A 25014-nucleotide genomic window follows, 5' to 3' on the forward strand; every position below is an offset into this window, starting at 1 on the left:
ACAAAGTAGGGCCAGGTAATAGAAAGGTCTGTATTCAAAAGTTATGCAGTTAGGAAATTTAGCCAGATAAATATATCTAGCTAAGGCCTAATTTATTAAGGTTTTCCCCCATTCTGTGCCTATGGGAAAACTGTTTAGTAAATTAGGCCCTAAATTTGCCAAGATATTCAGCAGCACAGCCACACCATTGAATATACCTAGATAAGTTAAAGTTAGCAAGAGAACTGTATCCGGCAAACTTTAACTTACAGGGTCATTTTTTAAGTCATGTTAGGGCCTTATCATGCATGGTAAGAGCATGCAAGTGGGATGAGTTAAGGGTCTGCTACCTAGCATAGAATAATGTACACTAACAAAAGAGAGAGAGAAAGAGAGAGAGAGAACACTCCTTATAAAGCTTGCATACTAGTCAACTATTTATATTACTATAGGAGGGCCAGCTAGTAACTCGAAGTGAGGTTTTAGAGGTGGTCTAGGGTTTTGGGGCAAGTTTTATATGCAGAGTAAGATGTTATGTACAAACAGCACAATAGACCTCAGTGAAGATTTGACGTGATTTGGAGTGAGGAAAGTCAGTCTAAGATGAGATTACTTCAGGGTTCTCTAGCCCTAGCTTGATAGTACCCTGGTAGAGAGTCCATCCAGCTAGGGTAAGAGAACATTGTAGAAATCTCATCTTTCTGTGACTTTCCTCATTCCAAATCACATTAAATCTTCCCTGAGGTCTACTGTGCTATTCATATGTCTCATTCTGCATGTAAAACTGGCTCCAAAATCCTAGCCACCACCAAAACCTCACCTTGAGTTACTAACTGGCCCTCGTATAGCAGTATAAATTGTTGACTACTATGTATGTTACGCCAGAGTGACTCTCTCTCTCTCTCTCTCTCTCTCTCTCATTTTTGTGATATTTATTGCAAATTGTATTTCAGGCATATCACACAGCTTAATGCCAGGAAAAAAGGTGTAGTTAAAAACATGCAATAGCATAATGCAGGCTGCAATAATGTCCCTCATTTTCATTGATCCTGCCCAATCCTGCCCCTTTCAATACATTTGAAAAATGTGCATTTGTACTGCACATTACGATAACAATTGGTGTTAGAACGATAACGCATTTTGATAAATGACCCTGTAATTTAGTTATATAAGGTGCCATGACTCGGAACACCCCATCTCACCCATCACTTAGTAGAGGTGTGCATCCGTTTTCCACGTATTTGTAATCCGCAACTTATTTTTTGCTATCTGTTAAATACGTGGGGAGGCGAAACGCATCGCGACTCCCCACGTATTAAACAGATTTCTGTTTTATTTGGCCTAAATAAAAATGTAAACCCCCCACCCTCCTGACCCCCCCCCCCCCAAGACTTACCAAAACTCCCTGGTGGTCCAGCGGTGGGGTCCGGGAACTCACTCACACCCTCGGTGCTAGTTTCATCACGGCGCCGATAGCCTTTGTGACAGGGGCTACCGGTGCCATTGGTCAGCCCCTGTCACATGGTCATCTTGTGCTCCTACCATGTGACAGGGGGCTGACCAATGGCACCGGTAGCCCCTGTGACATAGTATGGGCAAAGGCTATCGGCGCCATTTTGAGTCCTGGCGTCGGACGGCAGGTCGCTCCGGGACCCCCGTTGGACCCACAGGGACTTTTGGCCAGCTTGGGGGGGCCTCCTGACCCCCACAAGACTTGCCAAAAGTCCAGCGGGGGTCCGGGAGCGACCTCCTTTCACGCCAGCCATCCGATCCCAATACTCAAAATGGCGCCGATCGCCTTTGCCCTCACTATAACGGCGATAGGCGCCATTTTGAGACTCAAAATCGCCGTCCCGCCAATACTCAAAATGGCGCCGATCGCCGTCATAGTGAGGGCAAAGGCGATCGGCGCCATTTTGAGTATTGGGATCGGGCGGCCGGCGTGAAAGGAGGTCGCTCCCGGACCCCTGCTGGACTTTTGGCAAGTTTTGTGGGGGTCAGGAGGCCCCCCCAAGCTGGCCAAAAGTCCCTGTGGGTCCAACGGGGGTCCCGGAGCGACCTGCCGTCCGACGCCAGGACTCAAAATGGCACCGATAGCCTTTGCCCATACTATGTCACAGGGGCTACCGGTGCCATTGGTCAGCCCTTGTCACATGGTAGGAGCACAAGATGGCGCCGATGGCCATGTGACAGGGGCTGACCAATGGCACTGGTAGCCCCTGTGACAAAGGCTATCGGCGCCGTGATGAAACTAGCACCGAGGGTGTGCGTGAGTTCCCGGACCCCACCGCTGGACCACCAGGGAGTTTTGGTAAGTCTTGGGGAGGTCAGGAGGGTGGGGGGTTGTAGTTAATTTAGTAGTAACGTATTTACAGATCGACAACTTATTGAATTCTCCATACTTCCGCATGAAACGGAATTGACCCCCACGAATACCTATCGCGTACGCAACGAAAACTTTTTGCCTGCACATCCCTATCACTTAGCCAGATAACTATTTAGCTAGATAAATAGAAATCAAGCTAAATTATGGCTTCTAAATGCAGCTGAATATATAAATGCTGCCACATAGCTGGACAAGTCCAAACTTATCAAATTAAGTGATGCTGAATATTGGGCTCTAGAGAGTTTAAGTAGCTTTATCACTTGTGCACTCCAAATATCTTTCGTCAGTCTTACTCCAATAATGTTTTGCTTCTTCCAAAACACCACAAAGAGTAAATAATAGTAGATAAGATTCCCCTTATAAAACAGCAGATTACTCCCAAGCCACTTCCAAATTTCAAGCCACTTCCACATGCATACATGTCTCTGTTCCGTTCTAACTGTATAACTGTATAACTGTATAACTGGCGTATATTTGCGTTACACTGTGAACCGATGTGATATCCTGGATGAATGTCGGTATATAAAAATTTTAAATAAATAAAAATAAAATAAACTCCACCACCCTACCCTTCCTGTTAAACCCTCCATCTTTCTAGACCCCCTGATTGTCCCTCTCCTCCCTCTCCTCCCTCCATCCACGTTGTCCTCCCTATGCTTATCCTCCCCTGCACCCCAGCCCTACTTCATCTGATACCTCCTCATGTTTAGTTAATTAATTAGGGTTTTTTTCAGTAGCCTCTTGCAAGGCATCTGTATAATAGGATTATTTCCTAATCACCATGTTAATTATTGTTCTTATATGTTTTCTTATATTTATTTGTTATTTAATAGTTCTTCGTTATATGTAATGCTTTCAAGCAAGTTAAAATGTTCTTTGTAAACCGATTTGATTTGCATACTATGTAAGAAGATCGGTATATAAAAAACCTAAAATAAATAAATAAATATTCATAGAAGCACAAAATTTAGCCACTATTCATCAAAAGGAGGCCCAAATCTCAGGGGATAAAATGAATGTGTTATCTATTCATAACAGAGAAAATAAAAAAGGGGAAAATGTTTAACAAGAAGAGGAATCAAGACCAAAAACTATATTTAACTCCTGATTACTATTTATTTTTGTTTCCTCTTCATTATTCATGATAAGTATGTGGGGAGATGATACAGGAGAGACGATGCTGATGGGAAAGCCAGCTAATAATAGAAAATGTTGTCTTAATTAAAAGGTACTCTTTTATACTTTATTTATGACATTTTAGACTAAACATTTATTTATTCAAGAAATGAAACATACATAATGAAGAAAATGAGAAAAGATAAAAAATAAATAAAAGTCAAGATGGTTGCTGTGACCAGACACTGAGGAGAGTTCCGGGGTAGTTCTGGCTCTCTTACATTTTCATTTTAGATTCCTACTCATTTTTCTTTCCTCTTACAATGGAGATGTGTAAAAGAAACAGAGATTTCAGACCAGCCTTTCCAAAATGATTGGAGGCCCAACATACCAGCATCTGGTGATCAAAGATCATCAGCATTTGGCTATTGATATTAGGGGTGTGCATTCGGTCCCTATGTATTGGCAATCCGCAACAGATGTGCCAATATTCGTTGTATTCGTGGGGAAGCGAAACGTATCACGATTCCCCACGGATACAATGAATTTTCGCCAAATTATTTGGCCGCCAATTTAAACAACCCCCCTACCCTCCTGATCCCCCCAAGCCTTACCAAATCTCCCTGGTGGTCCAGCGGGGGGTCCGGGAACCATCCCCTGCACGCTCACACCCTCGGTACCAGTTCAAAATGGCGCCAATAGCCTTTGACCTGCTATGTCACAGGGGCTACCGGTGCCATTGGTCAGCCCCTGTCACATGGCCATCAGCGCCATCTTGTGCTCCTGCCATGTGACAGGGGCTGACCAATGGCATCGGTAGCCCCTGTGACATAGTAAGGGCAAGGCTATCGGTGCCATTTTGGTTCCTGGCACCCGACGGCACAAGTGCAGGAGATCGCTCCTGGACCCCTGCTGGACCCCCAGGGACTTTTGGCCAGCTTGGGGTGGCCTCCTGACCCCCACAAGACTTGCCAAAAGTCCAGCAGGGGTCCGGGAGCGACCTCCTGCACTCGGATCGTATTGCTAGAATTCAAAATGGTGCCGGCGCTACCTTTGCCCTCACTATGTCACAGGGGCCGAGGGTCGGTCCCTGTGACATAGTGAGGGCAAAGGCTAGCACCGGCGCCATTTTGAATACTGGCAGCCGCTAGCCTTTGCCCTCACTATGTCACCGACCGTCAGCCCCTGTGACATAGTGAGGGCAAAGGCTAGCGCCAGCGCCATTTTGAATACTGGCAATATGGTCCGAGTGCAGGAGGTCGCTCCCGGACCCCCGCTGGACTTTTGGCAAGTCTTGTGGGGGTCAGGAGGCCCCCCCAAGCTGGCCAAAATTCCCTGGGGGTCCAGTGGGAGTCCAGGAGCGATCTCCTGCACTTGTGCCATCGGGTGCCAGGAACCAAAATGGCGCCGATAGCCTTGCCCTTACTATGTCACAGGGGCTACCGGTGCCATTGGTCAGCCCCTGTCACATGGCAGGAGCACAAGATGGCGCTGATGGCCATGTGACAGGGGCTGACCAATGGCACTGGTAGCCCCTGTGACATGGTAGGGCTGTCGGCGCCATTTTGAACTGGTACAGAGGGTGTGAGAGTGCTCCCGGACCCCCGCTGGACCACTAGTGAGTTTTGGTAAGTCTTGGGGTGGTCAGGAGGCTGGGGGGTTGTAATAAATTTAATTTTAGCCGGGTAATGAATAGGATTAGACGTATAACCGTATCGGGACGCCATACGGACGTATACAACGTATCTGCTACCCGACGAATACGGATCCCGAATGCAACGTATGGCACATTCCCTAATTGATACTTTGATGAGCAATGAACAGATGTCCCCAAATCTAGGTGGGTCACTAAGCTCATGTGTTCCAACCTTACCTCCCCTCCACCCCCTGTTCCCAATGCTGCTGATGTTTCACTTGACTGACTCTCCTGTGATTGCAGTTCTGTCAGTGTTGATAAAGGAAAGAGACAGAGTGATAGTGGTTATAGAGCTATCACTGGGCACACAGGCGATTGAAGAATCAGCATATACCCAATTAGCCCAGACGGAGAATAGCTCAAGGCAAGATATTAAGAACATAACATAAGAACAAAAGAAGTGCCATGCTGGGTCAGACCAAAGTCAATTGAGCCTATCTTCCTGTCTCTGACAGTGGTCAGTCTGGGCCATAAGTACCAGGCAGATCCCCAGTAGTGGATCTATTTCTTGTATCTAATTCCTACAGATAAGCCCTGGCTTTACCAAGTCTACCTGGCTAATAATTGTTTATGGGAACTGCAGGCTAGTCAATTTGAGCTCTGTGGTGAGTAAATTAATGGAAATGTTGCTGAAACAGAGGATAGTGTAGTATTTGGAATGAAATGGGTTGCAGCATGTTTTTATCAAGGCAAGCATGGTTTTACCTCAGGTAGGACTTGCAAGATGAATCTAATTAATTTCTTTGACTGGCTGACCAGAGAGTTGGATCAGGGAGGGTACTAGATTTAAGTAAGGCCACAATTTATTAATAAACTGAGTTTCCTGGGTATGGGCCCTGATGTGACTGACTGTTAGAAACTGGTTAAGTGGTAGGCAAAAAAGAGTAATAGTAAATGGAGTTCACTCTGAGGGGAAGGTGTTGTGTCTATCGGCGTCCACCCTCTGTCTACCCTCCTTACCTCTCTGGCACCTCCCTCTCCGTCCATGGGAAGACTGGCTACTGCGGCGTTCTCCTGCCACTTATCCTCGGGCGTTCCTGGACCGGCTCAACGCTGCAGTCGCCATTCTGGAGGCCTAGGGGCACGAGCGTGGTGTGGCCCCGATTGAAGTACCGGCATTGGCGCGAACCTCGGGGGCGTCCGCCGAAGATGACGTCCCCTGAGACGGATATTTAAGGTCTTGAAATTTGCTAACACATCGAGTTAGCAAGGACACGGACACGGATTGACAACGGACTCGCTTTGTCTATCTAAGCTACTCTGCCTCCTCGGACTTACCAGAGGTACCCGCTCCTCGGGAGCCTCGCTCTCTCCTTGTATTTTTTTCAGGTGACAGTCTGGAACCGGTACTCGCTCCTCGAGGGCCCTCATCCCAGACTTACTTCGTATACTCTTCTGCCTGGAAGTCTTCACTATCAATTATCTCAGCTACATCAGTGAGTTACCATCGTTCTCTCTGAGCTTTCCCTGGAACCAGATATTTGCTCCTCGAGGGCCTATACTTTCCAGCTCCTGGGCTTCATTGGGACATTGTGTGAGTGTTACATCTGCATACCCTGCCTACTCACTATATCTCAGTCTCTCTTCAGTTCAGCCTCTAGGGATCGCTGTTCCAGTATCTGAGGGACTACAGCCCAGCTGGGCTTGCCAGCTCACTACTGCCATCTGGTGGTTCAGTATACTGTCTAATAAAGAACTGGTGTGTGTTTGTCTCCTAACTCTGAGCCTGACCGATGGACCCTCTTGGGATCATTCCCCGGGGGCTTGGTCATCTGCCACTGGTCCAAGGATCCACCCTCAACTCTCATATATAACTACAGATCCCGAACGGATTGCTAACTACTATCTGATTGCTCCTCCTATCAGGCATCAGATCAATAACAGAATAACAGATTGTTAACTCCTAGCATCAGATTCCTAACAGAAGGGAGATACTAGAGGTGTGACAAGATTTCAATGAACAGGAGGAGGGTCTCTTTCAAGGAAAAGAAGGCCCTAGAATGAGAGGACATGGGCTGAGGGTGAAAGAGAGTAAACTCAGCAGTAATCTAAGGAAATATTTCTTTACGGAAAGGGTGGTGGATGCATGGAATAGCCTTCCTTTGAAGGTGGTGGGGATGCATTCCAAGGGACCTTGATTGTGGGAGCTACCTGCAGAAGATGATGGAGACTGTAGCAATACCCAACAGTAGACAGGTGAGAAGGGGAGAAGATGAGACTGCAGGAGCTATCCTTCCTTGGTTAGGGATATATAATATAGCTAAAGTGTTAACTTCCTAATACTTCCTCTCCTAAAGAAGCCTCACCATGATTCATCTGACCTCCATATTTACAGATCTATTTCTTCTCTTTCCTTTGCAGCTAAATTGATCACATGAAACCACTGATGAATTTCCTTGATAAGTATCAGGTTCTAGATCACCTATAATTTGTTTTTTTTAAATCTTTAAGTACTGATATTCTACTACTTTGTCGTCAATTCATTCAGAAGAGGGATGGATGCAGAGAATAAATATGTCCTGCATCAGATTCTGGTATATTGACTGAGGGAGTGTGAAATCTTGGTTACTGTCTTAAATTGGTTTAGATCTTGTCAGGACACTGAAAAAACAGGTTAGAATTGAATCAAGTTTTCCATCTGGCATCATTTAGTGACTGGTGTCCCACAGTGGTCAGCATTTTCTGCCTCCTTGTTAAATATTTACATGTCACCAATTTGCAGATTGCTTGCTGGCCTCTGTTTGAGATACCAAGTATATGCTGATAACATACAATTCTATGTTCAAATTGGGTCATCATGAGCTGAAACATCTAAGGTGATATCTTGCTACTACTGTGTGAAAATGGTTGTCATACAATAAATTGGTATTAAACCTTGCAAAAACTGAGTTTATAGTACTTCAACAGGGGAGCCCATTGTTCATATATCCTTCAATTAAAATTGACAACATTGAGAAAGCAGCTTCCCCTCAGGTTAAGAATCTAGGTATCCTTATTGTTTGGGCCTTAACTTTTAGCTCCCAAATTAAAGTCCTCACATATTCAGGGCTCTACAAACCATGTGTTCTATACAGGTTAAAACTGCAGTTTGTCATACTGATTTTTACTCAGTAGTGCAAGCACTTATTATGTCAATTCTGGATTATTGCAACTCATTGTATATTGGCCTACCAGCTACCTAATTAAGACAGCAGTATGCCTGATTTTTTATCAGGCCATGAGAGAAATTATCTCTCCTGTACTTCAGGAGTTATATTGGCTCACTATTCAACAAAGAGTTTCTTACAAAGCAGTAATGTTGGTACATATTATTATTATTATTTTTTTTTTTATTTATTATTTTTATATACCGACATTCGATCTCAATCGAGATATCACACCGGTTTACATTCAGGTACTGTAGGTATTTCCCTATCCCCAGAGGGCTTACAATCTAAGTTTGTACCTGAGGCAATGGAGGGTAAAGTGACTTGCCCAAGGTCACAAGGAGCAACAGCAGGACTCGAACCCTGGTCTCCTGGTTCATAGTCCACTGCTCTAACCACTAGGCTATGCCTCCTCCCTTTTTATCAGGCCATGAGAGAAATTATCTCTCCTGTACTTCAGGAGTTATATTGGCTCACTATTCAACAAAGAGTTTCTTACAAAGCAGTTATTAGCACTGGACTCTTGTAATAGGTTAATGATCACCTCAGAATATATAATCCAACATGATCATCATTATGATCTTCACAAAGAGGCCTAGTGGAAGTTCCTTCATTGTGTCAAGCATGTCATGCAGAGACAAAAAAATGAGTTTTCTCTATGGCAGCTCCAGTGCTATTGCACTCTCTTCCTTTTGAATTATATATTTCAGATTGCCAAAAATGTTTAAAGTAGGGTTAAAAACTTATTTGTTCACTTTAGCCTATGCAGTAAGAGAGATACATTGAAAGTGAAGGTGCTTTTGGACTGAATAGTTACGCTTTAAGCAGAGGTCTTTTTGATCTTTTATCTGTTTCTGTTTATTGTTTTTCTGTTAGATTTTTGATTTTTTTTTTTTACTATGGATTAACAGTGCATCCATATTGAATAGTAGGGATGTGAATCGTGTCCTCGATCGTCTTAACGATCGATTTCGGCTGGGAGGGGGAGGGAATCGTATTGTTGCCGTTTGGGGGGGTAAAATATCGTGAAAAATCGTTAAAAATCGTTAAAAATTGAAAAATCGAAAAATCGAAAAACCGGCACATTAAAACCCCCTAAAACCCACCCCCGACCCTTTAAATTAAATCCCCCACCCTCCCGAACCCGCCCCCAAATAACTTAAATAACCTGCGGGTCCAGCGGCGGTCCGGAACGGCAGCGGTCCGGAACGGGCTCCTGCTCTGAATCTTGTCGTCTTCAGCCGGCGCCATTTTCCAAAATGGCGCCGAAAAATGGCGGCGGCCATAGACGAAAAAGATTGGACGGCAGGAGGTCCTTCCGGACCCCCGCTGGACTTTTGGCAAGTCTCGTGGGGGTCAGGAGGCCCCCCACAAGCTGGCCAAAAGTTCCTGGAGGTCCAGCGGGGGTCAGGGAGCGATTTCCCGCCGCGAATCATTTTCGTACGGAAAATGGCGCCGGCAGGAGATCGACTGCAGGAGGTCGTTCAGCGAGGCGCCGGAACCCTCGCTGAACGACCTCCTGCAGTCGATCTCCTGCCGGCGCCATTTTCCGTACGAAAACGATTCGCGGCGGGAAATCGCTCCCTGACCCCCGCTGGACCTCCAGGAACTTTTGGCCAGCTTGTGGGGGGCCTCCTGACCCCCACGAGACTTGCCAAAAGTCCAGCGGGGGTCCGGAAGGACCTCCTGCCGTCCAATCTTTTTCGTCTATGGCCGCCGCCATTTTTCGGCGCCATTTTGGAAAATGGCGCCGGCTGAAGACGACAAGATTCAGAGCAGGAGCCCGTTCCGGACCGCTGCCGTTCCGGACCGCCGCTGGACCCGCAGGTTATTTAAGTTATTTGGGGGGGGTTCGGGAGGGTGGGGGATTTAATTTAAAGGGTCGGGGGTGGGTTTTAGGGGGTTTTAGTGTGCCGGCTCACGATTCTAACGATTTATAACGATAAATCGTTAGAATCTGTATTGTATTGTGTTCCATAACGGTTTAAGACGATATTAAAATTATCGGACGATAATTTTAATCGTCCTAAAACGATTCACATCCCTATTGAATAGTATGAGATAGATTTGCATACATTTGGTCTCTAATGTATGCACATCTATCTCATGGATATTCATTTTGGATATCCAAAATTTGGACTTATCCGGTGTGCTTCCATGACAGAGATGCAAACTACTGGTCTAGAATATAATTATAAACATTTTTGAATGTGAATGATCTCAGGTAAATCAGACATAAGAAGGAGATACTCTGTTGCTTACAAAGTATACAGACCAACAACATTTCTAAATTTAACTAATGATGAATTGGAAGTAAATAGAAGACTGATTAAAAAATAAATCAACTTAGAAAAATGGTCAAAGGTTTAGAAAGTAGTATAAAAATTATGAGGACAAAAACTGACAACTGTTCACAAGAAAGGAACCTAGGAGTAATCATCTCTGATGACCTGATGTTTTATAGTTTTTCTGATAAAGCAGAAGGGGAAGATACTAATAAGCTTGGGAGTACAGAAGAATTAACTGGAAGGAAAAATAATTCAATTTTGCCCTTGTTTGGGGCATTGATGTGATCCTGAGAACTGTGTTTACTTCTGAAGGTCACACCATGAGATATCGAGTGAATGGAAGCAGGTCAAAATCATGTCATAGGCCTTATGACCGAGATACAATTTCAGAGAATGAAAAAGTCCTACCTGATATCCTTCGAGTAACAGCTATTTTAGATATCTAAGTGATAGGTTATTTTCTAGTCACAGTGAGTGCTGCAATAATCATTAGCCCCGCGGTTCTGAGATTTTTCCTATTTACCCCACAGCCAGTCGGGTATTCAGGATATCCAGAATGAAAATGTGCATGAACTATATTTACAAATATTGGATAACCGACTAGCAGTGCCTCGCTCAGAATATTTCTGATGATATATTTAATGAAATAAATAGTAAATAGGGCTGACAGAAGAGGTTTGGAGATGACGGCATTAGGCAGTTGCCACATGTAGCTGGTCTGGCAAAGTAAACCTTTCAAATGTATTCGTTTATTTACTTTGTTTTCTATTTTGCCTCTTCATAAGAGCGCCAACTAATAATTTTTAATGTTCAGCAAGAGGTAGATTGCATAAAATAGGCATCTTAATAAAAAACATTTTTATTTGTATAAAAATATACATATAAGCTGCAATATGGTCTACACATTCAAATGCTAGATTCATCTTAATTACAAAAAAAAAACCTATATGTACCGCAACATTACATTGAAATCATCTATGGTGTACCAAAGATAAATACACTAAATACAACCTTTGGTATTTATAGGCTTTTACAAACAAACTAAACATATAGGGGCAGATTTTAAAAGGTACGCATGCGGTGTACATTTGTGTGCGCTTCCCAGCGCGCACAAAAGTACACCCAGTTTTATAACATGCATGCGCAGCCGCGCTCATGTCATAAAATCAGGGGTCGGCGCATGAAAGGGGGTGCACACTAGTGCACCTTGCATGTGTCGAGCCCTCGGGGAAACCAGCTGGCTTTCCCCATTCCCTCCCCCCCCCCACACCTTCTCCTCCCTTCCCCCATCTGTCCTATCCCCAGCCCCCCCAGAAAAACCCCGTACCTTTATCTCACGCCTGCCAGAGACAGGCATAACTTGTGCGCGCCTGCCAATTGCCGGCGCGGGATCCCCTGGCACAGCGGCCATTTGGAGTCCTCTGTCCACGCCCCCCCCCGCCCTGCCCCCGAACCGCCCCGCCCCTTTTTCCAAGCCCCGGGACTTACATGCATCCTGGGGCTTTACGCACGTCGCCGGGCCTTTTGAAAATAGGCCCAGCGCGCGTGACCCCCCTACACACGTAAATCTTTTAAAACCTGCCCCATAATCTCTTCCATGCTAGCAACAAGATGGATTCTTTATAACATTTTGCTTATCAATTGACTTAACAATTTAAATCAAAAAAGAATCCCTGGGATTCATTTACTGCGATCCCTCTTTATTGCAAATGAACTGGGAAGGAATGAATTTGTTATAAAGAGGACTTATCACAGCAGTTTTTGACTGTTTCACCAAATTAATGTGCCATGCCATCCATTCAGTCTGTGGTTCCTCATTAGGATCAGTGAGGACATCACAGATAGCTACAAGTGGATTGATAGGGGCTCTTTTCAAACTAAAACTGAGCCACCAGGACTTTCAAACAGGTGGCCACAATCCAAGCCAGTGGATGCCACGATATCCTGTAAGAATTACCTTGGGGCATTTGATTTCCGTTTGTTATAGCCAAGGTTTAGAATAAATTGTGAGGAAAACGATTCAGTTTTGGATGGTTATTCAAAATTCCAAGCACATTTGGAGATGTAACTGTCAATCTCAGAAATGCAATGGCATGAATTTGAGGGACTCTGATATAATCTAATACAGATAACTGAATACTTATAATCAGATAGTTTATATTTTCTAAGGAACAGTTACCAGTCAAGTTACTTTGCAAGGGCAAAAGTGCTAGAAAACAAACAGATTGCTTCTCTTCCTCAGTGGTAGACCTAACATGACCTAGTCTGAATGACTCATGCAGCACTTCAGTTATCTGCCTCAGTTTCCTTCTGCTTATTACACTACATCTATTTTTCAACAAAATAATCAGCAACCAATAACAGATTATGTTGCAAAATAATATTAAAGCTCTCTATTGAATCACTTTAAAAGACTACTATTCTGCAAAGTTTCGAAGAGAACCAAACGTTTGATAAAGGGGAAATTTTTTCTGTGGGACAGACTCTAATCTCCCAGGCAACTAACCAACAATGTCCACTTTTGCTGCCTAAGGAAAAAGAAAATACAGTGGATCAAGTATCTCCATGTACATGACAGAAATTTTGTAGAAACAGGGTGCCAGTGCAATGCATTTTCACCTTTAACAGAGAATATCATTGGCTGTAAATTAGAGTAAGCAAGCCTGTGCAACTTTCTCCCTAACATTATGCAAGTTTAATCCAACAGAAGGAAAAGTAAAACAAAATGAAACACTGGCAGGTTTAAGCATTTGAAAATGGTAATTTTCTGTTCATCCGGCATAACTTCTAATCAGGAGAATTTAGGAACTTAAGATAACAATATCTGCTTTTGTGCAACACATGACTAAAAGAGTAAAGAAAGGATAGAATTGACGTGATTTGATGCACTGTAGATGGAAGAAATAAATTGTTAGATTGAGCCAAACCAGCTAAATACTGTCCATGTGACTGTCAAACTCCACAACAGTTTTTGCTCCTTTCTTCACAAAGAATCAATTTGCTTCATATTTCTGATTGCAGTCAACTGGAAGACCCTGAGGCGTCTGAGAAATGTTTGTGCGTGCGCCGGCACTCCTGTAGATTAGTTTATTCAACTGCTCATCACAATCAGCTCTGATGAGTACTGCAAAGAAAGAAAGGCAAAAAAAAAAAAAAGGGTAAACATATTCCAGAGTTACAAAACAATGCACCTAACCATATATCAGAGCCTGCGTTCCAAAAATGTAAAACTCTCCTCAGTCCTTTGGCTTAATGTACAGAAATGACAACAGTTCCTAAAGTGTCCCTCTGGTAATAAGTCATTGTGCTAAACTGAGACTTTGAAGTTGCTTTTTGCATGTGCTGGATGATTTCCAGCTCAATTCAATGTTTAACAATAATCAGGTTTTTGTGGTGGGGGTTAGAGCATTCAGTTATTGCATAGTGAAAGAAGAATACAGATATAGAATAAACTGCAAATTACAGCCGTACACAGGCGATTTAAAGTACACTGTGACTCAACGCACTGGATGGGCACGTCAACCATGATACTTATTTTTCTTTCTTGCTTTATTTCAAGAAGGATAGAATAAAAACAAAAATACTTCTTCAGTGATAATTTTTCTGGGAAAACATGTGTCATGGAAACCTCAGTGATATATATGTGTATATATCTAGATATAGATATATGAAATGTATATGTATATATATTGTCTTTTGGGTTTATTTATATGTGTGTATGTGTATATATATATATATATATATATATATATATATATCAAGAGAGAGAAAAAGAGAGAATTCCAAAAAGACAAAAATGTGAAGAAAAATATGAATATAGCAATTACAAATTACTAAAACAACTATCAAAACAAACTGGAAAATAAAATAACAACATTTGTCTACAGTTATCTAAATAACAGCATGTACCTTACAGCACATCTCACCTGACAGAAGACATATCTATTCTGACTGAACTGGAGGGCACAGTTTCACAATGGAAAAAATTCTTCAGCCACCAGCATTTCTCAGACATTTCTGGCAAACCTGTAGGAGGCGGCAGGAAGCACTGGTCAGTGTTTGTCACTATTTATTGCCCACTCTAAAATGTTTGCTTGGAATGAAACCCAGGCACCAGGAAGTACCGTGATTGGCTTTCTCTTCATCCAATAGGTTCCCAGGGTTTGGGCCATTGCAGGACGAGCTGCTGGAGGACACACTGGATTCAGAATTCAGTCGTGCTGAAAGAGAAGAAGGAAAATCAGGAATCATATGAACTTACAAGCATATAATATTATGGCAGGTAAGGACTATTTAGACCCAGCTAGTCTGCCCAGATGTGGATCCAGAAACATTTTTATGGGGGAGCATAGAGGGGGCACAGTGAATTTCAGGGTGGGTAAACGCCAAGTGCCTTTCTCTTCAACCAATCAAACTTGTCCAGTAATACTGGGGGAGGACAGTTGAGGGCAAGCTCCTTGTCTGTGGGAGCCCATGCCCCACACTACTCCCACTCCCTTAGAGCCACCCCTGAGTCTGCCCAATTTTGTTCCTAACACAGTGCCATAGACCCATTCACTTCTACACAATCAGATCTCCTCCTCTTCTACTCCACGCTTTCTTGAATTCTATTACTGTTTTTATTTCTACCTGCTCTCCTGGGAGGCTGTTCCATGCATCCTCCATCCTTTCATTGGAAAACAATTTTCTGATGTTGTTCTTGAGTTTAGCCTCTGAATCTCATACTCTAACTTCCTCTCTTAGACCACTTTTTCTTTTAGAAAAAGGTGCATTTATAGCTTTGAGATATCTGAATGTTTTTATCACATCCCGTCCTCCCCATCTAGAGTGTAAACGTTTAGGTCACCTCATAATGCATTTGGTGCAGGTCCTGCACCAGTTTCGTAACCTCTCTTTGGACCGCCTCTAGCCTGCCTATATCCTTTCAGGGGTGCGGCCTCCAGAATTGAACTCCACATTCTAGATAAGATCTCACCAGCAACCTTGGAGAGGCACTGTCACCTCATGTTTTTCTACTCTTTATGGCTCTCCCACTGCACCCTTGCATTCCTCTGCCTCTGTACACTGGTTATCTTCATTTCATCAGCCATGATTACTCCAAGGTCTCTCTTCTGACTGATGTACATCAGTATCCTCCCCCTCTTTCATATGTATGCCCCCCCCCCTTGATTATTGCAGCCCAAATGCACGATTCTCCTTACTTTTTTTTTGAATCTCAAGTTTTATAAGAAAACCTCTCATTCTGTGTACCCCCTCAGTGGTGAAATTGCCCTTCTATGTTAACTTTAATAACAAAACTGTCAAAGCAATACTGTATTTTCCTAGATTTAATCCACTGAGGTATAATGCTGTGCTCTAGAGATGTGCAATGTGCATTCCTTTTGAAATGAAATGGTACATTTTAAGAAAAAAAAATTCCCCATTTTGTTTCAATTTGTTTTTAAAATGAAATGAAAGAAAAACAAAATTCTACTCGATTTTCTTTGGGTTTTAAAAAGGAAGGCGGAGGCCATGCCACCAGTGCAAAAAAATAAAAAATTCAAAACTACCAGGCTTCCCTTGATCAGCCAGCAGCTCCTAGACCTCTACCTTCATTTTGTTTCAAATCTTCAGGAGTGATCCTTGGTCATGGCTTCCCCATGGCAGCAAATATTAAGGCTGATACGACTTTGTATGGGGGATCACACCTGTCCCATGAAGATTTCAAGTAAAATGAAGACATCGTTGGAGTAAGAGTCTGAGGGCAGTTGGTGGAGATCGAGGTAGACCTGCGGGGATTTTTTTTGCTTTGTTGCAGCTTCAAACACTTTGCTTTTTTGATTTATTTTTACTTTTCATTTCTTTATTTTAATATCATCTTTTCTTTAATTTTTCATTTCAAAGAAACAAAACAAAATGAGAAAAACAATAAAAAGCAAAATGGAAATCAAATTGAAATTGAAATAATAAAAGTGTATGCACACAACTACTGTGCTGACTTAAAAGAAACAGAAAATAACCAGCGGATACTCTTTCAAGATCAGCTCTGCAGAATCAGCTTTTGTGTTTCTGTAAAAGACCCTGACTTTTATGTTGGTTTCTGAAATGATTCCGTATTAAAATTGCTTTGTGGAAAATGATTGCAAATGTTCTAGAGAACTAATATGAACTTACTTCTGTAGTACTGATATTTTGCCAGAAGGCAGCCAGCTGACGGCACAGTTGCCATAATTCCCCCAGGAGAACCAAGTCACAGTAGCACAAGCTAAAACAGTGCAGCTGCACCTGGGAAACAAAACCATTGCAAAAAATAAAACGTTGTCAACTTTGTTGCAAGCAAAAAGCAGCAGTCCTGAAATTTTTCCGTGGAACACTGCAAGCAGAAAAACAAACATGAACAGTACTTACAAAAGAGAAATCATGGAAAATGCAGGGGCTGCATTTCAGTAATGGTGTTACACAGTTAGTAATCAATGAGTACCTTGGCAGCACCCAGCATACTATTAATGATAAGCTCTTTTGCTTCAATAACAAATATATAACTAGACAGCATAAAATGTCTTGCTTACCTCTTTTTTTTTTTGTGATGTGGAGATGTTTCCAGTGAGTCAGTCCTATGAAGTCGTTCCTTTGCAAGCTAGGGTTTCTTTTCGTGTGTCTAAGTGAAAATCTTTAACTAAAACAAAGTGAAAAGGCGTGCCCTGAGCATTCTGCAGGTTTGCCTGCATGACTGGATTTATATACTGTGTAGGAGCCCTAGCCAGAATTTGCTACTATGAAACCCAAGTAAAGTCTGAAAGGACGCCAGATAGGGAGGAGCAAGTGACCAGCTACATCCAGTTCTCAAGGAATCTGGGATCACATCCTTCTCTGAAGTTTATTTAGAAAACAGCAATCTTAAAACCTTAGGGTTTGTCAAAAGAATGTTACCAGAGTTGCTCAATATCCTTTCAAGCTACAATCCAGCAATTGTACTGCTCTTTAAACTGCAAGGAATGGCACAGTTTTAGATTACTTTCTATAGCACGACTGAAAGCAGTGACAGTGTTTGTAATAGAAGCTGTCTATCTAACAGGCTGATCAGTATGTTCTGTCCCATTCCTAGCCAGAGACTGACACGTCATTCCCATGGTAAATGTTTACTAAGAATGAGGAAAATCAAATTTTGCTTATGAAACTACAGAAGGATTTGCAAATTAGTAACAGAAAGCAGGGTACATTTAGAGTACTTCTTGTTTACAGTCACCTCAGGTCAAAGTCTTAAATAACAACTAGAGAATATTTGATATAAACTTGAACACACTAATTTCTCTCAGTCAAATAGGCCAAGATATTGACATTTGGATAGGCTTGTTATGTACTAGAATCAACTTTCTTTGTGTCCATTTTAAAACCTTAGGAGCAAAACAAACTCTTTGTAGAAATAGTACACAAAGAAATTGAAATATAGTTGAAGTATTTATGTAATTTATCTCACCTGAGCTTTTATTGTGGCAATATATTGCTACCATGCGTGTACAAACAGGTCTGGTTTTCAGGATATTTACAATAAATATGTATATTTGCATATAATGGGTATCCTGAAAACCAGATCTGTTAATGCACTCAAGGACCAGAGTTACCTACCCCTAGTCTGAAACGTGAGCTGAAAATGGCTTTTGTTTGGTCTTTTGACAGAGATTGAGAACCTTTTTGACCTAAGGGATTTAATGACAAGCTCCCTGGCACCACTAGGGTTATTTGGACTTCTAGGGTTATTTGGACTTATCTGGTTAAGAAGCACTGCTGAATATCTGACTAGGGTCAGCAGGTGCCATTTAGATAAGACACTTATCCAGCTATGTACTAAACTGGATAAGTCAGGGGCAGGGAGTGGGTATATTGGGGAGAAGTTGAGTTAGCCAGATACGTTTTCAGGCTAACTTCAATATTCAGAGTTAGCCAGATAACTTATCGGGCTAACTCTGGTTGGCAAAAACACCTGTCCTAAAGTTTGCAGAATAAATATATCTGGCTAAGTTTAGGATATCTAGGTATATTCAGTGGTGCAACTGTACACTGAATATATAACACTACTTAGTCGGTAAAGTTTATCCAGCTAACTAGCAAGAACTGTACAGTGGCAGAATATGGTCTCCTTTGTGATTACGGATGTGCATGTGTTTGGAAGAAATGGGTAAAACACAATGAATGTGTCTAATTTTATTTAATTTATGGACTCCTGAAATAAATGGAGTAGGACCCACAAATGAGATGAAAAACCTACAAATTAGATGAAAATTCTGGACTCATTTGTTTATATTTCCCTTTGAAGAATTGCTAAGCAAAAAAATAACTGGTAACTATTAGGGATGTGCAGCAGGGATGGATTTGTCCTATTCGGTATTTGTATTCATCAGGACCCAAATCCATTGCATCCATTCTCGGGGGACCCCCAATCCGTTCATTAGTTACATATGTATTCATTTCCCTAAAAAAAAAACCCATCCCAACCCTTTACATTTAATTAACTACAACTCCCCACCTTCCTGACCCCCCCCCCCCCAAGGCTTGTCAAAAGTCCCTGTTCATCCAGTGGGGGTCCTGGAGCGATCTCCTGCACTCGGGCTGTCGGCTGCCGGTATTCAAAATGGCGCCGATAGCCTTTGCCTTTACTATGTCACAGGAGCTACCGGTGCCATTGGTTGGCCCCTGTCACATGGTAGGCGCAATGGACAGCCAGCACCATCTTGTACTCCTACCATATGACAGGGGCCGACCAATGGCACCGGTAGCCCCATGGCATAGTAAGGGCAAAGGCTGTCGGCGCCATTTTGAATACTGGCAGCTGATGGCCTGAGTGCAGGAAATCACTCCAGGACCCCTGCTGGACGATGAGGGACTTTGGCAAGTCTTGGGGGGTCAGGAGGGTGGGGGTTTATTCGTTAGTGATATGTTGTATTTATGGGGGTTCGCCATACGTTTCGTGATCCCCACGAATACAACGAATATGGCATATATGTTGCAGATTGCCAATACGCTGCAAACGAATGCACACCCCTAGTAACTATAGTAATTCAGTCTTGTCTGTGTGACATCACAGCCTTGTCAAAGCTGAGGTAGGGAAATTTGGTGTGAAGACCAAAAGAGGACAAATGATGGTGCAGCATCTTTTTAACAAGCCTATAGCGGCTATTTGGATCAAGTGACTCTGATGTCCTCCCACTGAAAGGATTGAGAATGTGCAAGAAGCTCTATTTCCCCTAGAGAAATACTTGTGCTGATCTCCTCTCTCAATAAAATAATTGGATTTGGCACTGGTAAAGGGCTGTTTCTGATCTTCAGTGTTCTTACTCACTTTGTCTCTTCACTGGGGAAGTTCAGGGTAGGAGTTTGGAAACTGCAGCAATGCTAGTGAGTTTTTATCTCTGTCTTTTCAGGAATAGGACAGCAGTGAGGTAGCATACTGACAGACTGAAGAGAAAAAGAGTGTAATAGACTGCTAGTATTTTGGTTCTGTTTAACAGGTTTTTTTTAAAGTGTATTGGAAAAGGTATCATTCAGCACTAAATGCACATAGTACATACATACACTGTATATGTGTTGTATATGTATGTGCGTGTGTATGTGGTATGTGTGTGTGCAACAGATACTTTTTCCACAGACATACTTTGTAATATCCAAATCCCAGATTCCATCAAGTTATTGAGAAAAAAATGGATAGCAGGGAATGACAGAGGATTAGCAGGGGTTGATAGAGTAAGCTGAGTGCAGAAGAAGCAGAAAAAAAGTGATTTCTACCCTAAAAAAGAGAAGAGACTTAATAACTAAAGAATGGCAGGAGTGAAAATCAGTACAAGGCAGAAGCAATTGAAATTTGGAGAGCATGTTCTACTGCTCCTGTTCCTTTGCCTCGTGTTTTAGAGCAGAGAAAAAAGGCAGGAGAGTTATCCAAGGCTGACAGTCCCAGGGCAGGGCATGGACTAAGGCAGAAAAGGTTTATCAGACAAAACCAGCAGCACACTCATATATATTGGTTTATACTTCTGAAGCAATGGAGGAAGTATTTTCAACATCTGATTCTAAGGAAGAGTCTTGTCTTGGTTTCCCTAAATCAGAAATTCAACAGCTAGTAGTCAAATAAAATTTGGGAGGATTAGTCATCAGCATCTTAGTCTTCAAAGCAATAATGGAGGAGACAGATGATACTGACAGTGATAAAGAAGCCCCCAGAAGAGGCAGAGAAGGTAAAGAGTGTGATTGATGCTCCTGACATTTTTCTCATGGTCCAGCATCACCCTCAACTCCAATGCCAGCATCAGTCCTCAAGGATGTAGAAAAGAAATTGCGGAATATATCTCTGATCTGGATGCAATTTAGAGTGATGGAGGACCAATATTTTGCTCAGTGAATTCACTGCAGCAATTATTTCATTTGAGAGAAGCAAGTAAGGCATCTGACAAAAGCTGGTATACAGTATTACCTACAGAGGCAGAACCCACTGGTATTGGAATCAGAGGAGGATGGCAATACTAGCCTGGGGCCCCCTTTTGCCACTCAAAGCAAAAGCCAGAGGAAAAGGATTGCAAAGGGTACATTTTATCCCCAACCTGATGCCTGGCCCTTTCTATCAGTCAGGTTGCAGGCCAATAGCCCTCTGCCATTTTACTGCAGTGACAATCCACTACAGAGTAAATGGGTTGCTGTTCCATCAATGTTCCAGGTCAACTGGCTGGCAGAATCTAAAGCAGCAATGAGGATAATTGGGGAAATGATTGTCCTCAGCTCCTGCATTGGGGGCTTTAAGCATCTACTGTATGTGTTGCAAAACACCTCCTCCTCCAAAACACTACATTTAGTAAACTGGTTCTCCCCATCCTGTACAACTAGTAACACAGTCACATCTAGGCACAGCTGGCTAAGACATAGGGGAGTAGCATGCATTTCATCAGCTATATCTGGACCGGTACAAATACTACACAGGTTTACCTCTACCTGATGGCATGCTGGTGGGGAGTGGTCAAGGCAGGGGCAGGGGCAGGTAGCAGCTCTAATAGGGATAGAACATTAGAGCGCAGGTGGGCTGTGCTGCACACCTAGGTAATAGCTATCATACCTTGTGCAATATCCTATCAGCCATAAGAAAGATGCTGGAATGCTGGCAGCTAGATCAGAGAGGCAGGAGTCTTCAGGCAAGTTTCTTTGTGACAGAAAGTAGTGCAAATATGACAAGGGCAGGGAAAGATGGGGGCTTTCAGGGTATCGGTTACTTTGCATACTTGCTGCACCTGGCAGAGGGATGCCCTGGGACTGGAGCCCAAGGACCATGGGCATCTGTTCCCGAAGGACCTGATAGGTGCAAGAAAATAGCAGGGCATGTCTGTTGAAATGTGAAAGGTAGGCAGCTTCTCCGTGACAAGCAAGAAGAATGTAGAATGAATCATAAACACTGATACTGGCACCTAATGGAACTCTTATCTATATGATGCTGCAGAGGTTAATAGAGCAGCAGACACCCCTTCAGGATCTGTCACTGGAAACAGAGATAGATGTGGATCACCCCATGAGGCAACATGAAAGGGTTAAGAGGAGGCAGCTGATATAAATCCTGTAGCTGTTCAAGGATGCCACGGAGGATCGGAGTTCCAGAAGTACCACACTGGGAAGGGACATCCCCAAGGTAAATATTCTTGAGGAAATGTTAGAGGGTTTAAGCAAGCAAAAAAGAATGGAAGCAGAGAATTGCAGTTTCTGCACTCCTTACAGCAGCAGGTACGAGTGAGTATGAAACCTCTGACACAAAGCAATACATGTATGCTTGCTAGGGGTGTGCATTCGGATTGACCGCATTAGTAAAACGCAACTCATATTTTTTTTTTACTTAAAAAATTGATTCGACATAAACGATCGGATTTCCCACATATCGAACATAGATATGTTCGATATGTGGGAAATCGCGATTGTTGAGCCAAAATAAAAATTTAAACCCCCTCACCCTCCTTAATCCCCCCCCCAGACTTACCACAACTCCCTGGTGATCGAGCGAGGAGTGAGGACGCCATTTCTGCAATCCTTGGCGAGAAGCATGTGACGTCGGCGGCACGTCGAGTGACGCCGGCGTCACGTGATTCCCGGCTCGTTCGCGCCGGACGGCTCGTTCGGCCCAAAAAGAACTTTTGGCCAGCTTGGGGGGGTCAGGAGGCCCCCCCAAGCTGGCCAAAAGTTCTTTTTGGGCCGAACGAGCCGTCCGGCGCGAACTTGCCGGGAATCACGTGACGCCGCGTCTGAGTGACGCGGCGCCACGTGATTCCCGGCAAGTTCGCGCCGGACGGCTCGTTCGGCCCAAAAAGAACTTTTGGCCAGCTTGAGGGGGTCAGGAGGCCCCCCCAAGCTGGCCAAAAGTTCTTTTTGGGCCGAACGAGCCGTCCGGCGCGAACTCGCCGGGAATCACGTGACGCCGCGTCACTCGACGTGCCACCGACGTCACATGCTTCTCGCCAAGGATTGCAGAAATGACGTCCTCACTCCTCGCTCGATCACCAGGGAGTTGTGGTAAGTCTGGGGGGGGGATTAAGGAGGGTGAGGGGGTTTAAATTTTTTTTTTGCACATATGTACATATACCCAACTCATTGGATTTTTTTTATGTCCATATTGGCTGCAAGTGGGACCCCCTTTCGGACATAAAAAATATGAACATAAAATTTTGCTCTGCACATCCCTAATGCTTGCCACTCCTTGTGATCCATGGGTGAAAGGGAGTCTTGCCTTCCAATTCCAGAGACTCACATCCATGAAAGAGATGCATTTAGCTAGGGTGTGTGAATAGGAGCTCAAGAGGCAGATGCCCAGTGGGGATGTAAGACAGGAAAGCGTGGCCACTTCAGAGATTAGTGCAAGCATAGTGCAAGCATAAGCATCATTCCGTCAGCCTGCAAATTGCCACATTGCCTGCAAAGAACCACAGGCCATAGATAAAGCAAGAGAGACACTCACCCCACCCCAGCAAAGGAGACACCAGGAGAAATTTCTGTGACAGGCTCTCTCATAGAGCCTATTGAGGACATGGTCACAAATTTACTGGCATATTGGGCACACTAGTCCACAGAAAATAGCTTGCATTACTTCCATAGAAACATAGAAACATAGAAATGATGGCAGAAAAGGACCTAATGGCCCATCCAGTCTGCCCAGCAAGCTCCCACAGTTACCAGTTTCCCATATTTATCAGTTACTCAGACCGTCAAGGTCAGGGCTCTTGTTGGTTTCTGTTTGAGTCCAATTTCCTTTTACCCCCTGCTGTTGAAACAGAGAACAACGTTTGAGTTGCATCAGAAGTGTAGCATCAGGCGTTTTGGTTAAGGGTAGTAATCGCCATATCAAACAAGTTACTCCCATGCTAATTTGTTTTCCCAGATTGTACAGTTCAATGTCAATGTTGGTTGTTGTCTGAATCCAATTCCTCTTTTCCCCCTGCCATTGAAGCAGCAAACAATGATGGAGTTGCAACAGCAGTATGAAGCCTTATTTGTTAAGGGAAGTATCGCCACACCAGCAAGTTACCCCCATGCCTCTTACTACATCCCCCCCCCCCCCCTCATTGACTATAATGTAAACAAATGAACAAATAAAATAAACAAAAACAGTTTTGCTTGTTTGTTTGAAACAAACCTAGTGAATGACCATGACCTATGAAATGAATGAACAAATGAAACCGAAACAAATTGTTTTTGACTCTGCACATACCTATTTCTGATCATTAGGGGTGGGGAAGGTAGAACATTTCTTTTTGTTTTTCATTTTGTTTTGGAGGGAGTTCCCCCACAAATTTCATTTCACATAATGTTCATTTTGGTTAAAAAAAAAAAAAAAAAAAAGAAAGAAAGAAATAAACTTTAAAAAATGGCAATAAACAAAAATGAGACCTCCCAGGGCCTCCCATGCCCCCCACCTGGAAAAATTCCAGTGCCAGGATCCTCCCCAGTCCCCTCTTATCTGGTCTGGGGGTGATCCCCAGCAGACGGCATCAATTTGCAAAGAAGAGCCAAAGGAAGAAGATGCTGAAGAGGAGCTCCAAGGCCTTTGCACAGGCTGAATGCACATTTTAACATAGGGAGGGGCTGCCGCCACCACATAGTCGGATAATTACTAACTTATCTGGCTATATGGCAGTGGGAAGTAGCTGCCAGATAGCCAGATAAATTGACATTTATCCATTTATCTGGTGCAGATCACTGATAAAGTACTTATCCGGCTATGTAGCAGTTAGGGATATACAGCAGGGACAGATTCATCCGATTCGGTATTCATATTCGTCGGGACCCAAATCCGTTGCATCCATTTTCGGGATACCCCGATTAATCCATTAGTTACATATGGTATTTGTTTCCCATTAAAGTTGAAAAAACCCCCATCCCAACCCTTTAAATTTAATTAATTATAACCCC

General features: G+C 43.3%; 1 protein-coding gene and 1 long non-coding RNA gene across 3 annotated transcripts; one reads left to right on the forward strand and one right to left on the reverse strand.

The window, feature by feature from the left end:
* Positions 1-12077: 12077 nt before the first annotated feature.
* On the reverse strand, positions 12078-17383 carry PPDPFL (pancreatic progenitor cell differentiation and proliferation factor like). Of its 2 annotated transcripts, none has more exons than XM_029591257.1 (5): positions 17160-17383; positions 16765-16963; positions 14736-14831; positions 14538-14637; positions 12078-13735 (listed from the first exon to the last, which is right to left on the reverse strand). In XM_029591257.1, exons 2-5 carry the CDS (start codon positions 16817-16819, stop codon positions 13720-13722), a joined length of 267 nt encoding a protein of 88 aa, XP_029447117.1. In that variant the 5' UTR covers positions 16820-16963; positions 17160-17383; the 3' UTR covers positions 12078-13719. The 2 variants fall into 2 exon arrangements, with proteins under 2 accessions (XP_029447117.1, XP_029447116.1); XM_029591256.1 differs by having other exon boundaries at positions 16765-16875; positions 17160-17378.
* Positions 14722-16875, forward strand: LOC115085348. The gene is made up of 2 exons (XR_003854810.1): positions 14722-14893; positions 16495-16875. It is a non-coding gene; the product is annotated as an uncharacterized LOC115085348 (long non-coding RNA).
* Positions 17384-25014: the final 7631 nt, after the last annotated feature.

This window comes from Rhinatrema bivittatum, chromosome 2 (genome assembly GCF_901001135.1).
Source record: "Rhinatrema bivittatum chromosome 2, aRhiBiv1.1, whole genome shotgun sequence".
NCBI classification, from domain to species: Eukaryota; Metazoa; Chordata; class Amphibia; order Gymnophiona; family Rhinatrematidae; genus Rhinatrema; species Rhinatrema bivittatum.

What these genes read in the sequence shown, in the direction of transcription:
- PPDPFL (XM_029591257.1), bottom strand. Translation starts at nt 16,819, where the DNA reads ATGGCAACTGTGCCGTCAGCTGGCTGCCTTCTGGCAAAATATCAGTAC. An exon ending in AAAATATCAGTACTACAGAA is followed by an intron (nt 14,832 to 16,764) that starts GTAAGTTCATAT and finishes CTTCTCTTTCAG; the next exon opens with CACGACTGAATTCTGAATCC. An exon ending in TGAAGAGAAAGCCAATCACG is followed by an intron (nt 14,638 to 14,735) that starts GTACTTCCTGGT and finishes CGCCTCCTACAG; the next exon opens with GTTTGCCAGAAATGTCTGAG.